This window comes from Orbicella franksi, chromosome 1 (assembly GCF_964199315.1).
Source record: "Orbicella franksi chromosome 1, jaOrbFran1.1, whole genome shotgun sequence".
Classification (NCBI taxonomy): domain Eukaryota; kingdom Metazoa; phylum Cnidaria; class Anthozoa; order Scleractinia; family Merulinidae; genus Orbicella; species Orbicella franksi.
In genome coordinates this window covers 31,809,591-31,822,264 of record NC_138145.1, presented here as the reverse complement: position 1 = coordinate 31,822,264, position 12,674 = coordinate 31,809,591, and the positions used below count along the sequence as shown (strand labels likewise).

Here is a 12,674-nt window from a genome sequence, read left to right as displayed (position 1 = left end):
GGACCGGAACTACTCCGGGAGTTGTTTAAGGTAATTTCCGGAATATTGAACACTTAGCAATAATTCCGAATAACCTTAAGTCCGTACAAGCTTATTCTGCAGTAGCCTGCGTAGCAAGCGTTTTCGTGGGGTTTGGAAGCAAAGAAAGACCGAGGAACGGGATTTTCGGTGTTTTGTCTTCGCGGAAAATGGGGCGAGAACCAAAAAAAAGAAAGAGGCGGGTAGGAGAGGGGAGGGAAGGAAACGCTTGCAGACAAACCCCTGGATTTTGAAAACCTCCGTTCGCCAGCGAACGGAGCTCGTGATTGGCTAGGCTAGTCCAATATTATTGACATGTGTCGATCAAAGGTATTTTAATACCTTTGAGTGCCAGACAAAAGGGGAAGACGCGTTCGAAGCTTGGTTACAAAACGCTTTAACTTTTCTCGCTGAACGAGGATTTAGTCGTCAGCTTCGACAGTACGGTAGAAATCCTGTAGTGCAATGCCGACGCTTTGGTTTTTCGAAGCCTGCACATTATTGCAGAAGCAAGCGCGACACAATTTGCAGCTGTTCCTTTAATTTTAACATCACTTTCTTGAATGCCACATGCGCCAAGGACAAGATAATAAACCACGGGACAGAAAATTCGCACTACTGCGTGGGAAAACCTAGTGATTTCGTCTGGCTTGTTACATGGCAACATGTTGTCGTTGGTACTCTGACATTTCATTAGAAGCATTTTTGTTGACAGCATTTAGCACCTCTGGGTACAATTCTGAATGATTTGTTACAGTGTTAGCTGAGGCATGCCAGTTTTTGTCACATATTTGCCTTACCAAAAATTTAGTCGTCTCGTCGCGGGGAGTTCTTACGAGGACATTTTATAAACAACTTTGACTTGGAGGCCGCCTAGGGGAAGATTATCTTTATTCAGATACTGGTCAAGATTATCGTTATTTCCCCTCTCAGATGTTTGAAGCCTCTCCTGCCCAAATTCCAAAGTTTGCCGAGAAGACTTTCCGTTGTTTGTTTTGCTGCAGGCGATAACACTCGAACCGATTTGCGGATCTGGCGTTTCCAGCAAACGCTTCTTTACTGGAATTGCCTTTGTGGGAGTTGACTTGCTAATTTTACCTTGTATCGATTCCTGGACGAATGAATACAGTGATCCAAGATTTCGAATTATGCGAGCTACTAACGCGACTGGAATACTTCTCACACTTTAACTTTCCGGCAGATTTGTGCTAAGACTTCATCCTTGCAGTCCTTCCTTTTAGACGGATTGAGTAGAAATATAGCTTGATTATAAATTACCAAATTTAATTCATCGAGATTTCTCCGTTCCCACCGTGCGCTCGTTGTAAAGTTCATTTTGGTTCAAAGTTCACTTCCGCTACGGAAGGCCGAAGATTTTTTTGGTTAATTTGTGAAAGCCGATGACAGCACAAAATCTCAGTGTGCGCACTCAGTCATGAAAGGCCAAGTGGGCGGTTTTCAAAATCCAGGGGTTTGTCTGCAAGCGTTTCCTTCCTTCCTTCCCCTCCCCCTCCCCCCTCTTTTACTCGCTCCATTTTTAGCGCTGTAATTCTTTGCTCCCGAACCCCACAGAAACGCTTGCTACGCAGGCTAATTCTGCAGTTGAGATCGACTCACGAAATTACACAAGAAATTAATTAAGAAACATATTTTTAGCAACTTTGTCCTTATAATTTCGATTTGCGTGTTGAGAATTGTGAGAGACGTCTCAAGAATTTTTCACTTCACTGTATTATGATGACGTATAATAGTTTAGGTCTTACTTGAACTCGTTGTTATCTGACGGAATAAACCAATGGCATGTTCTTTTTCTGAATGTCCGGTGAATCCATGACGTCTTGGCTTCTTGTGCTGTCATCTGTAACAATACAATTATAATAAACAATATCGGATTCTCGTCACACATGCAGCTCGAAAGGTGCACCAATATCTTGTTTCAACTAAGCGTTGCCTTAATCATTTCGTGTCTACAAAACTGGGGGTGGTATTATCATTCTTAAGTCCTAGGTCCTAAGACAATTATTTTGAATACCTTTTGTTTCATGAAGTGCATTTCAAGAACTCAAACGCGAATCACTACGGCTCATCAGCCACTCTACCGACACTACATTAATCATGAATACATCGTACAGATCACCGCAAACCTCCCTTGACAAACAGCGTATTTACAGTTGAAAATTAATTGACCACATGCTCGTACCTGATTTCCGTCGATGTTTTCATTCTCGTCGTCCGAGCTGATAAGGTTGTTCTTACTTGAAGCATCTTTCATCTTCAATAACAGCAACGTAATAGCCTAATAGCTATTTACTTCTCTAATCAATGTTAATCAACGATTACAGCGATAACTTCGTCTCTAACTTTTTTGATCGACTTCTCTAGAAAAATCAGAATTCTCCTCTGCAAACTTAACTTCGTCGTGTAGTGAAATGCCAGTATCACTCAGATTGCGGAATTATTTCACCAAGCAAACTGAACCTGTGGTTTGATGCAGGTACAACTCAGCGACGTCTCTTCCTTCGACGAAGCCAAATATTTTTGAGAAAAGTTAATCATCGATCACAACAATCTCGCTCTAGTCCATCAAAGGATTCGGAGTACCTGTAGGAGCTTCAGCGTCTCTGTAAAGCAGTTTGTACTATGCGTTTGTTTGCGGAAATTGCGTGACTCGGGAAACACGTGCTTTTCAGTAATGACGTAATAACACGCAAAAAAACAGCTGTTGTGTGACCCTTTAGAATCAGGGCAACCCTAAAACTTGAAATCTGGAATCCGGAATCCTAAATCGGCCTAAAAACCTCACGGAAACCAAGGAAACACACAACTGAAGCGAAGTAGGTATACATTTTTATTCGCATTCCTTCGTATTTTTTAGGCTTAACAATATAACCGTTTTTCCATACAAATCCTCATATTTCGACTGTTGCCTAACCTGACTACTCATGTCTGTACAAGGGACGCTCATTTACGAGCTTGGGTAACCTGTGATTGGACATTGCTGAAGTGAATTACTTCTGTCGTCGTTCTCAATTCCAATAAGTTCGGATTCCAGTTTTAAGGGTTGCCCTCGGAATCACGCTGGGGTACTTCATACTGATTACGCGATTACAGTCCTTTCAAACTTGTGAATGCGTAGCTATGAGCGAGTTGTAGCAGCTAGTTGGGGAAAAAGTGCTCTCGCTCGGTCAGCGATGGGTCGCATCCTGGTTACCCGTATCCGTGGCAATTCCGTTGACCAGGATAATCCTTGAGAGGGGCGACATTTGCCTGCCAAAGCGATGAACTGCAGTCTTCGTGTTTGAAATCCGACAAGTGCTGCACAATTAAAGACTTTTTTGGAATACAACAACGATGGGTGCATAGTTCGACCCATCAGCAGCCTAGATTTAGTTTGGGCATGATAAATACACATTACCAGAAAAAAACAGACAGAGTAGTACAATAACGAATAACTGATACAAAAGAAAGTTGAACGGTACTAAGAACTCAATCAACAACCACTAAGCAAGGCTGATACTGTCGATACTCAACCCCGGTACTCAACGACATTACAGTGTAGAAATTGAAAGCCAAGATGCAAATGCAACCGTGGACAGCTAGACGGCTATAGCTTGTACTGAGTCGTAAAAAAAAAATCACAATCGCTCGATCAACTTACCTTTCCTTAATAGTTAATTCGTGAATCTAGTCAAGAATTTCGAGTTTATAATAATATTTGAATAGCTAATTTCAAAGACAGCTTACATTTGACACATTTGACAGCTGTGTTTCAGAAGGAATCTGCGTCTAACAAACGATGCGAGACAAAAAATAAGAAAAAGTGCAATCATCAAATGTGCATAAGGTTTCTGAACAGACAAGAGCTCTTGTGGTTTGTATGTTCGTCCCACAACGCACAGACCAGCATCTCATTAAATACCCGTCTTCTCAGCAGAGAATATCAATGGAATTTAAAACAAGAAGCTCGAACTCTGAGCTCCTGTGCCTTATCTTGTAAGCGAATTCTGAACAATATTCTGCAGCAGAAAAAAAACTGTATAACAGGGAACCTACAATAAGAGGATGTAATATCCAAGAGCTAATTGTAAACACAATCCATAAACCGAACCGATAGCCGTGCAGGCAGCGTTAAGAAGGAATCGTGCAAATTAAGTTAACATTGCACAGAAACATCTCAAGTCGAAGGATGTCGTCGCTGGAGTTAATTATTTGTGTCTGACTTTTTGGGATTATAGATATATCACACGTATAATATTTATTGCAAGTCTTTCGTTCAACAAGTTACTGTTTCATATGCGTTCTCCTGATGTACTTTACTGCGTGTTCGTGAATAACGAGGAATAAAAGTCATAAAAGTCTTGTCGGAGTAAATTATCAATTAACTGAAAAAAACACAGCCGGATAGCTGTGCAGGCAGACATAGCCTCAGGAAAGAATAGTGTAAAAGTTGATATTGCACAGCAACATTTAGACTCTTCAACCAGAACAAGGTGATAAGCAGCAGACCTGGTATAACTCTGTCGTGATATCCCTTCAACGTTTGTGCGCCCATCTAGAACTCCATCTGCCTGGTTCGCAAATCTTCTTTAAACTATTTGTTGTTAATCTTGGACGTTGGAGCAGTAGGCTTGTTAATTAGGCTTCATCGTCCTCGCCTAACCCAGCAATTTCTTCTTCACTTCCTCCCAAGGCGCGCCAAAATGCAATTGCAACCTGTCGTTAATGAAAGAAACATACTAATAGATCAGAGAACTGGTGATTCAAAAGGCTGATTAAAGGAGGTTTATGAACTATGTTTATAGGAATAAAAATGTGGAAAAGGAGAAACAAACTAATGTGCCCCTATGATCAAATTCTCGATATCCATTTTTTTAACATTTTCGTACACTATAGGTGTAGTCACGGCGCCTCAATTTTGTTTTGCCTTCGCGTTTTTTTTTGTCCATTGTTTTCTGTTTTTCAATTATTCCGTGTATATTTGTTATTATTATATGGAGAAGAGTGTTTTACTGGGAACTAAACCACTCGTAGATTCCATACGCCACTTCATCCGGGACCCGAGTGGCGTATTTTCTGTATGTCACCTTTGTGAGTGTCGTATCGTTCAATGACCTCACGATTCCCGCCTTTTGCTCTTGTTGAATTGGTTTCTCCATATAATAAAACGAACATTACACGTTGGCTCGAAGATATGAATTTTATGTTCTCGTGGCAAGAACGATATCTCACGAGTGAGCGAAGCAAACGAGTGAGATATTGTTCTTGCCACGAGAACATAAAATTCATATCTTCTCGCCCCCGTGTAATATCCTCTATTTCTAATTAGTTTCGCCAGTTATTTTCGGTCACGCAACGTTTCATATTTTCGTGCATATTTTATCACCCGTTGTTTCCATTGTTTGATATAGCTTCTTCTGCTGTTAGTTTTCTAGTTGCCGTTGTCATTATGTTTTAGTCGTCGTAGTCGCCACACAAATCTTGTAAGTTTCGTTATTTTCCGTCTTTTTTGCCTGTTTTATTTGTATTTCGTTTTGGCTTCCTGCTCCGTATATTTAGCTTGTTTATGCGCGTTTGTTTTCAGCGAATCGCAAGTAAAAGGGCGAATTCTTAGATGTGTGGATTTCGATTACAATAGGTCTTTCTTAGATATATTGCCAAATTTCAATCTTTTACGAGCATTAGAACTCACGTTTTTTGGATCTCTATTTCCGAGAATTTACGGCCGCCATTAATTTTCCTTGTCCCTAGTCTTGGTTGAGAATTTAAGAAAATGACGTCATTTTCTCAAAAATACCACACGGGTTGAAATTATAATAACAATAAGTGTAGAAAATTGCACGAATATAAGAGCCAAAGGTTTTGTTATTCTCTATGCGAATTACAGTACTAATTGTTATTATAATTTCAACCCTTGTGGTATTTTTGAGAAGATGACGTCATTTTCTCAAATTCTCAACCAAGAAACCCTTCAACCAAGACTTGGAACAAGGGAAATTAAATGGCGGCCGTAAATTCTCGGAAATAAAGGTCCAAAAAAACGTGAGTTCTAATGTTCGTATTAGATTGAAATTTGGCAAGATATGTAGGAAAGACCTATTGTGTACGAAAATGTAAAAAAAATGGATATCGAGAATTTGATCATAGGGGCACATTAACTTGGAAGCAAAAATATACTGATACAAAAAACACAATGAAAACGACAAACAAACAAAAAGAAGAAAAACAGAGCAACACTGGAAAGACAGACGGAAACAAAAAGTTCGACGACAAAAATTACAGTAAAAACGTCTGTATAGCGAAAACCAATAGCAGCAGTACTAATAAGTCCTGGGATAAGCATGTTGAAAATAACATTCAATTTAGGTAAATCAAATTACCTTTTCTGCGTAATCTTTTCTTTCGCTGGCTGGAAGAGATGATGCGCGTTCTGAAAAGGTTTAAAAATTGCTAAACACTCTCGTGTTCTTTATCATTTGTTAGAAAATAGTCCCCCCCCCCCCCAAAAAAAAAAAAAAATACGCGCGCTGATTGATCTAAAATCGAGTTTGTATTTAAGCTTTCTTCCATGGGTTTACCGGTGAAATAAACCACGTGGGTTGTCGAGACAACACGAGAAAAGCTTGAGAAATGCTAGAAATGCTGTGGAAACACTCGCCTGTCGGCTCGTGGTTTCACAGCATTTCTCGTTCTCCCAAACTTTCTATTAAACAATTAGATTGTTACTCTCGATTTCTATCGCGTGATAGTTGACGAAGGCGCAGCCCGAGTCAACTATCATGCATAGAAATCGAGAGCGAATAATCTAACTGTTTTAGTATAAATCTACTAGTGTCCCTAGTCGTTCAAAACTTTATCTAAATCCTCTTCACAGACACTTCGAAAACGCCAAGAAGCGGCCGCCATTTTGTTAACAAGGGCACACTGCTACGCTACTCACTATTTATCACAGAATAGATAGTGAGTAGCGTAGCCAATCAGAGAACGGCATTCGTGATAGAACGCTGATAGAAACACGGTACATGTTTTCTACTTGTTAAATAATATATTATTTTAACAAATACCAAAAATACGAACCTTTCATTACAGCGAGTTTTTGAAATAATTCCTCGAATGATTCATTCTCCGTTCCATCGCTTGCTAGGCTGCTAAGTAATTCCAGATCGTCAGTTGGCAGAGGAAAGACTGGAAAAAATAAAGAAACTTAGCCGCACTGAAGGAATGTTTGCATTGCTTTGAACAGATGTCATGTCTGAGATATGGTCGGTTTATACGAAACCCGTCTAGCTCTAGTTAATAGTAGAGATATCCTTAGTTCTGTCAAATAAACCCAAAAAATATCCTTGATTCCTTAAAATATAAAATGGTTTTGTTCTCTTTAATATTTTGACTTCCCTCGCACAAGGATGTCATATTCTCATCAATCTTTTTCCAGCGTAAATTGTCAAGTTTCAACTGTGTAGAGAGGTACGCACGTGGAAACTTGTCATACATGAGCAAAAAATCTTTGTTAGTAACCTGCTGTATTCTTTGACGCGCCATGTTCAGCGCTCTGTTTTTCTTCATTGTTAAGGGAAGCACTAACCCCTTGGTCATCTTTAGAACCTTTTGGACCTGTACGACTTCGATTCTCTGCAAGCGTGGAAAACTGTTTTAGTATTTATTTATTTAATTTATAACCATAGGCAAACGTGAATGTGTGTGTGCTTTGAAATGCATACAGAATGTAGAGATGACATGGTCGCATGACTAGTGGCAGCTTTGTGTTAAAAATAATTACTAAAAGAGGCGTGATGAGCAAAAAGGCCTGGCTCCAGTCTACCATTCTCTGCTCTACACTGCTCTGGAGTTCATTTACATAGTGGAGCATAAAGTGCAAGCAGATAATTAGAGGTAAATTATTCTCGCAATCATATTTATCTGTGTTCCAGTCAAAGAAACAGTTTAATTAAGTCAGTAATGTTTTTCTGTCTTTGCCTGATATCTTAGACTAAAACATTGGTAGAAAGTGTTTGTTCAAAATCACTGGGAGTAAGTACATATTAATCAAATCACTCATCATTTCTTTTAGTGTTAGTTTCAACGTACCCTTCATTTTCATGTTTGGCCACTCTGCACACTGAAGAGCTTCAACTACTCTTTCAATCCCAGTCTTCTCACGAAAATCATCTACAGTGTACAAAATTATTCAGTTTATTTCCATATTTTTATTCTATTGTTTTAATCACACTATATTTTAGAATTTTTAGTGCTTTCTTTATCATTTCACTCCCTGAAGATTACAATCTTGCTTTTTCTCATGCTAAGTAGGGCAATTATTATTAACTGTAAACTGTAAATATGGTTTTAAAAAACTAGAAATAAAATGAATCCTGGTAGCTGTTGATAGTCAAATGACTGCATTGTATAAGTGTGCTGTACTAAACAGTATCACTGAAGCTTCTTTTAAAAGCCCAACATGTGGGAAGCACACTATCATCCATCATAATAACTTATTATTTATTTTTTGCTAATTATACAATATTTCTTAATCAAATACAATAAATTATACCTTCTTCACCATCTTCCTCCTCCTCCTCAGACATCATTTCAATAAGCTCAAATGAGTTATCCAAACACCACTTAACCACCTCTGCTTTGGACAATCCTAAAATTACAACAATTACACTTTTTTATTTTGTTGCACAAATGAAATGCTATAAAGAGGAAAGAAAATTTGAGAACTGACAAATGTTCCACTAACAATGCTTATTTTTTAAAACCTATTATCAAGGTCAGCCAAATGTTTCTAAAGATTTTTGCTTTCCTGTTGAAGGTTTGTAAACACTTTTGAAAGCTAATGTCAGGGATATTATTTTATAAGGTGGACTACCGCCCATTATCCAAGTAATCATCATACACTTATCTACTTACCACCTTGAAATTGACAAAGTTAAATTTACCACCAAACCAAGTTAGCAAGGGTGGCGGTTCGAGTGTTAGCCACAAAGAAATGTGGGAGATTGTGGGTTGTATGTGTGTTTATATAGTGGGTCGCAGAGCTACACTATAAAATTATTTGAAGAAAGTATGGCAATGAAAATGCAGTTAAATATTAGTTAAATGAAAATGTTAATTGATCCCATGGGGACGCAAGGTCCCTGGTTGAAAGCTAAATTTTTGTTCTGAATTTTATGACATTCAGTGTTGCCTTGCCAAACAAAATCATTCATGTTGAAGAATGGGCGAGAAGATTAACATATTTGGAGGCGAGTTCTCTGTCATTCTTTTCACTTCTCTTAAATGATTGCAGACACAATGTCCTAATATTCGTCCCATCTCACCAATGCAATGAAAAGCATTTTGTAAGTTACACTATAGATTATATTGAAAGATGTGAATTCAGAAGAAATATGTGAAATCAAGTGTTAAATTGTGAGTGTCAACTTTTAAGTACCTGGTTGTTCATCAGATTTGAGAGAATTTTTGATTAAAAAGTTGCTGCAATTCTTGTCACATTAAAAGGGAGATAATTGGTGGTTGAGTGAAACTTCAGCCTGATTCAGGGTCTTAAAGACGTTCATGCTAATTGTTTCTGCGCATCCTTACTGCGCACGCAAATTCACACACCACGTCATGCATGAGAGCGCACGCTAAGTAATAAAATAAGCAATGATAGGGCAGATGGCCATTGTTATAGCTTTGCCTGGATTTAACGATCTTGGACATTCGGTGACCCCTACTTTTCTTTCCAGAAACAGATTTTATTTACAATTATTATCTCCACATTGTCCAAAAATGAACAAAAAATCAATGTGGGAAGTAAAAAAAATTGCAAGATTTCTGTCCACAGGACATCAAATCCTGCCATCTTGTGGCTGCAAGGTGCATGAAACTATGGTCGCTAAATGTGAACTTGTTCTTTAAGGATTAGGAACCTCACGAGTTGACTAAATTCACTTAATAGGTCCACTTCAAAGATCTAATTGCAATATTTTTGGGCTTACAGACACTGTGGCCTTATCCGCTAATGAAGCCCAATTTTTTTGGATTTAGGGTATTTTTCCAGGCATGTTCTCTCCAAAATGAAGTTGGTGACCCCTCATTTTTTTTCCATTTCTGACATAACTAACTCATAATCTGACAGTCATAAAAGTCTCAGAAAAAATCAATGTTGGAAAATTTTTCGTGCGAACGTCCTTAAGTAGCATGGTTATTTCCAAGGGTGGTACAATGTAGATAAGAGTGCATAAAATTCCCTCTTTCTTGAATCTCCATGATGTTTGAGGCACTATTTGTAGATTGAGAGCATCATATGATTATACAATACTTGTCATTCTTTAAAACAAGAAAAATGACAGAGGCTTGCACAAAACAATAAAATATAAAAGTGTGCATATGTCAGTTTAACAGGTTTACCTTTATTGTTGCCTCCTTTGCCAGAGTTAAGCAGTAATAAAACAGATGGATCCTGTGTCTCAATATATGGCAGCCATGATGTTACTTCTTTGAAACTTGATCTCTGAAAAGTGCAAATAGAATTTTACTCACACATGTAGAACTCCCTGTTACCTTAGTGCCACTGCTATGACACGTCAGTCATGACAGGGGCAACTCCCTATTCTCTGGTATTAAAGGTTAAGTTATAGCAATGTTTCTAATGTAAATGAAATTGCTAAATTTAAAGAGCCAATGAAGTAAAAAAACAATTGCTACTCATTTGAAAGGCTTATCAAATAAAGAAGAATGGCATTTTCCTCTCAGGAATCTTGTCCTTTGTTTAAGAGATATTTCCGTTTCTGTATTATACAAATGAGGAAAGTGATGATGTCATAATTAGTTCCACTAAAACAGTAAAACGCTGAATTACAGGAGTATCTCTAGAAATATAAGAGTGATAAAACTTGGCACCAGAAATTTACATCACAAAAGAAACAAAATAACACTCATTATGCCATTGCCATGGCAACACTCTTGGCTCCAGTCTCTTTCTGTCAAAAACCTAATATCCCCATTTGCAACCCTTTAAAGTAGGACAGAGGGTCCTGCTTGGAACAGACATGGTTCCCATATTGTCTTAACTCTCCAAATTAGATTGTTGGGAGTGGATGATCCTTGTTTTAAAGTTTAAGACAAAAACTGGGAATTTCAGTCTTAATTAGAACAGGACCAGCGGCAAAACTGTTGTCATGGCAATGGCACAACAGGTGTCATTTTGTTTCTTTTGTGACGTAAATTTTCTGGTGCCAAGTTTAAAGAACATCACTCTAAGTCTTGGAATGTTTAATATTTGGTACACTATTTTGACTTACATTTGTTGATTATGTATCACAATAAATGTATACTACAAATTAAAAGAAACTTGAAACTTCACAACCAAAAAATTGGGGCACTTTCAGCACAGCCCATAATTGCAGACTCCCCTTACAACAGACACTAAATGACAGTCTCGAGGGGTCCACCATAACAAGAGTTGACTGCACTTGTTTTTGTGATACTCTGGTGCTCAGGTAGAATATGAGGTCACAGCTTTTCATGCTCCCTGGAATATCTTCTATACCGTGTAAGATCTATCATATTACAGCATAAAGCATGTTGACCAGGAGATATTCTGAAAATTTTTCAGTTTCTAATTGAGCAGGTCATGGACCTGATCTTTTAGTGCTTCCATGGATGATAATGATGTTTGTGCATCTACATGTACAACTGAGTCACTACAATGGTTGAGACTTACCTCTTTTTGATCAAATGTAATAATGACACTTTGGAAGTTAATATTTGAAGCAAATTTGCATTGGGGCGGGAGAGAACTCGCGGAGCAGGCACAAAGATGAACATCAGCTGTGTAATATTTGTTTTCAATTTTCCACAGGTATGAACTCAAACCGCCAGTGTCTGACAGCTCTTTAGGTGTTGGGCAGTCTGGTTTGCACATTTCTTTGAAAAGGAAATACATATAAACTTCGAGAACGAGATTGTTCTTAAAATTCAATCATGCTGCAAATTTTAGCTCAAGATCTCTTCAGCTCTTTGGGGTTCAGTGTCTTCAGTCAAAAAAAGAAAACAGAAAAACCGTACTAATGATAAACATTCTCTTGTTATCCCTCGTGTTAATACCAATAGATATGGCCTGCACTCTCTACCTTACTATGGAAGTGAACTATGGACCTCCCTCCCCAATACTACCAGGTCACTACCAACAGTTGCAGCTTTCAACTCGACTATTCGTAATTTAGAATTTGACACTGACTGCTGTCCCTTCTGAAGATAGTTGTAAATGGTTTGATGCCACTGCATTAACTACGTAATTGTACATATTGTAAATTTATATAATTATTTTACCATTCCATATCCACCTTATTTTATTTATTCATTTTCACGAAGATATTAGCAATTTTGCTGTTTTTAAATTCGAGGAGAAATAAAGGTTATTGTATTGTATTATATCGTATTTGAACTACCAATAAATACACATACTAGCATTAGATGGTAAATAAAAGTTCTCAAATTAACAGGAAATAGATTTTCGTACCAGTGATAACATCTTTAGAGGAAAGAAACGAACTACAGCTCACCACCAAGACTCGACTGATATTGTCCGCCATAATGGTTTTCACATTACATGACAATCAACCTGATACGGGTGTATACCGCTGGCCTACTACATTGCGTGTTCTTTG

At 38.1% G+C, this 12,674-nt stretch overlaps 2 protein-coding genes across 3 annotated transcripts in view; both read right to left on the bottom strand.

Annotated features, from left to right (window-relative positions):
• LOC145479171 (transient receptor potential cation channel subfamily M member 3-like) overlaps positions 1 to 3,292 on the bottom strand; it is a 27,450-nt gene extending 24,158 nt beyond the window's left edge. For both annotated transcript variants that reach the window (XM_081457451.1, XM_081457458.1), the window contains exons 1-2: positions 2,219 to 3,292; positions 1,782 to 1,876 (exon numbers count right to left, since the gene is read on the bottom strand). In XM_081457451.1, coding sequence (XP_081313577.1) covers positions 1,782 to 1,876; positions 2,219 to 2,290 — 167 coding nt within the window. In that variant the 5' untranslated portion in view covers positions 2,291 to 3,292. The remainder of the gene's footprint in view (positions 1 to 1,781; positions 1,877 to 2,218) is intronic.
• A 967-nt stretch (positions 3,293 to 4,259) lies between these two features.
• On the bottom strand, positions 4,260 to 12,666 carry LOC145479540 (alpha- and gamma-adaptin-binding protein p34-like). The gene is made up of 9 exons (XM_081457935.1): positions 12,527 to 12,666; positions 11,729 to 11,931; positions 10,414 to 10,516; positions 8,567 to 8,662; positions 8,104 to 8,184; positions 7,534 to 7,647; positions 7,093 to 7,200; positions 6,396 to 6,445; positions 4,260 to 4,731 (listed from the first exon to the last, which is right to left on the bottom strand). The coding sequence occupies exons 1-9, from the start codon at positions 12,597 to 12,599 to the stop codon at positions 4,654 to 4,656; spliced, it is 906 nt and encodes a 301-aa protein (XP_081314061.1). The 5' UTR covers positions 12,600 to 12,666; the 3' UTR covers positions 4,260 to 4,653.
• Between the last annotated feature and the right edge of the window lie 8 nt (positions 12,667 to 12,674).

Excerpts from the sequence above, each read along its gene's own strand:
- LOC145479540 (XM_081457935.1), bottom strand. The coding sequence starts at position 12,599 with ATGGCGGACAATATCAGTCGAGTCTTGGTGGTGAGCTGTAGTTCGTTT. Across the intron at positions 8,663-10,413 it reads CAAAGGAGGCAACAATAAAG|GATTGTCCAAAGCAGAGGTG; the intron begins GTAAACCTGTTA and ends TTGTAATTTTAG. Across the intron at positions 7,201-7,533 it reads CGCGTCAAAGAATACAGCAG|TCTTTCCTCTGCCAACTGAC; the intron begins GTTACTAACAAA and ends TATTTTTTCCAG.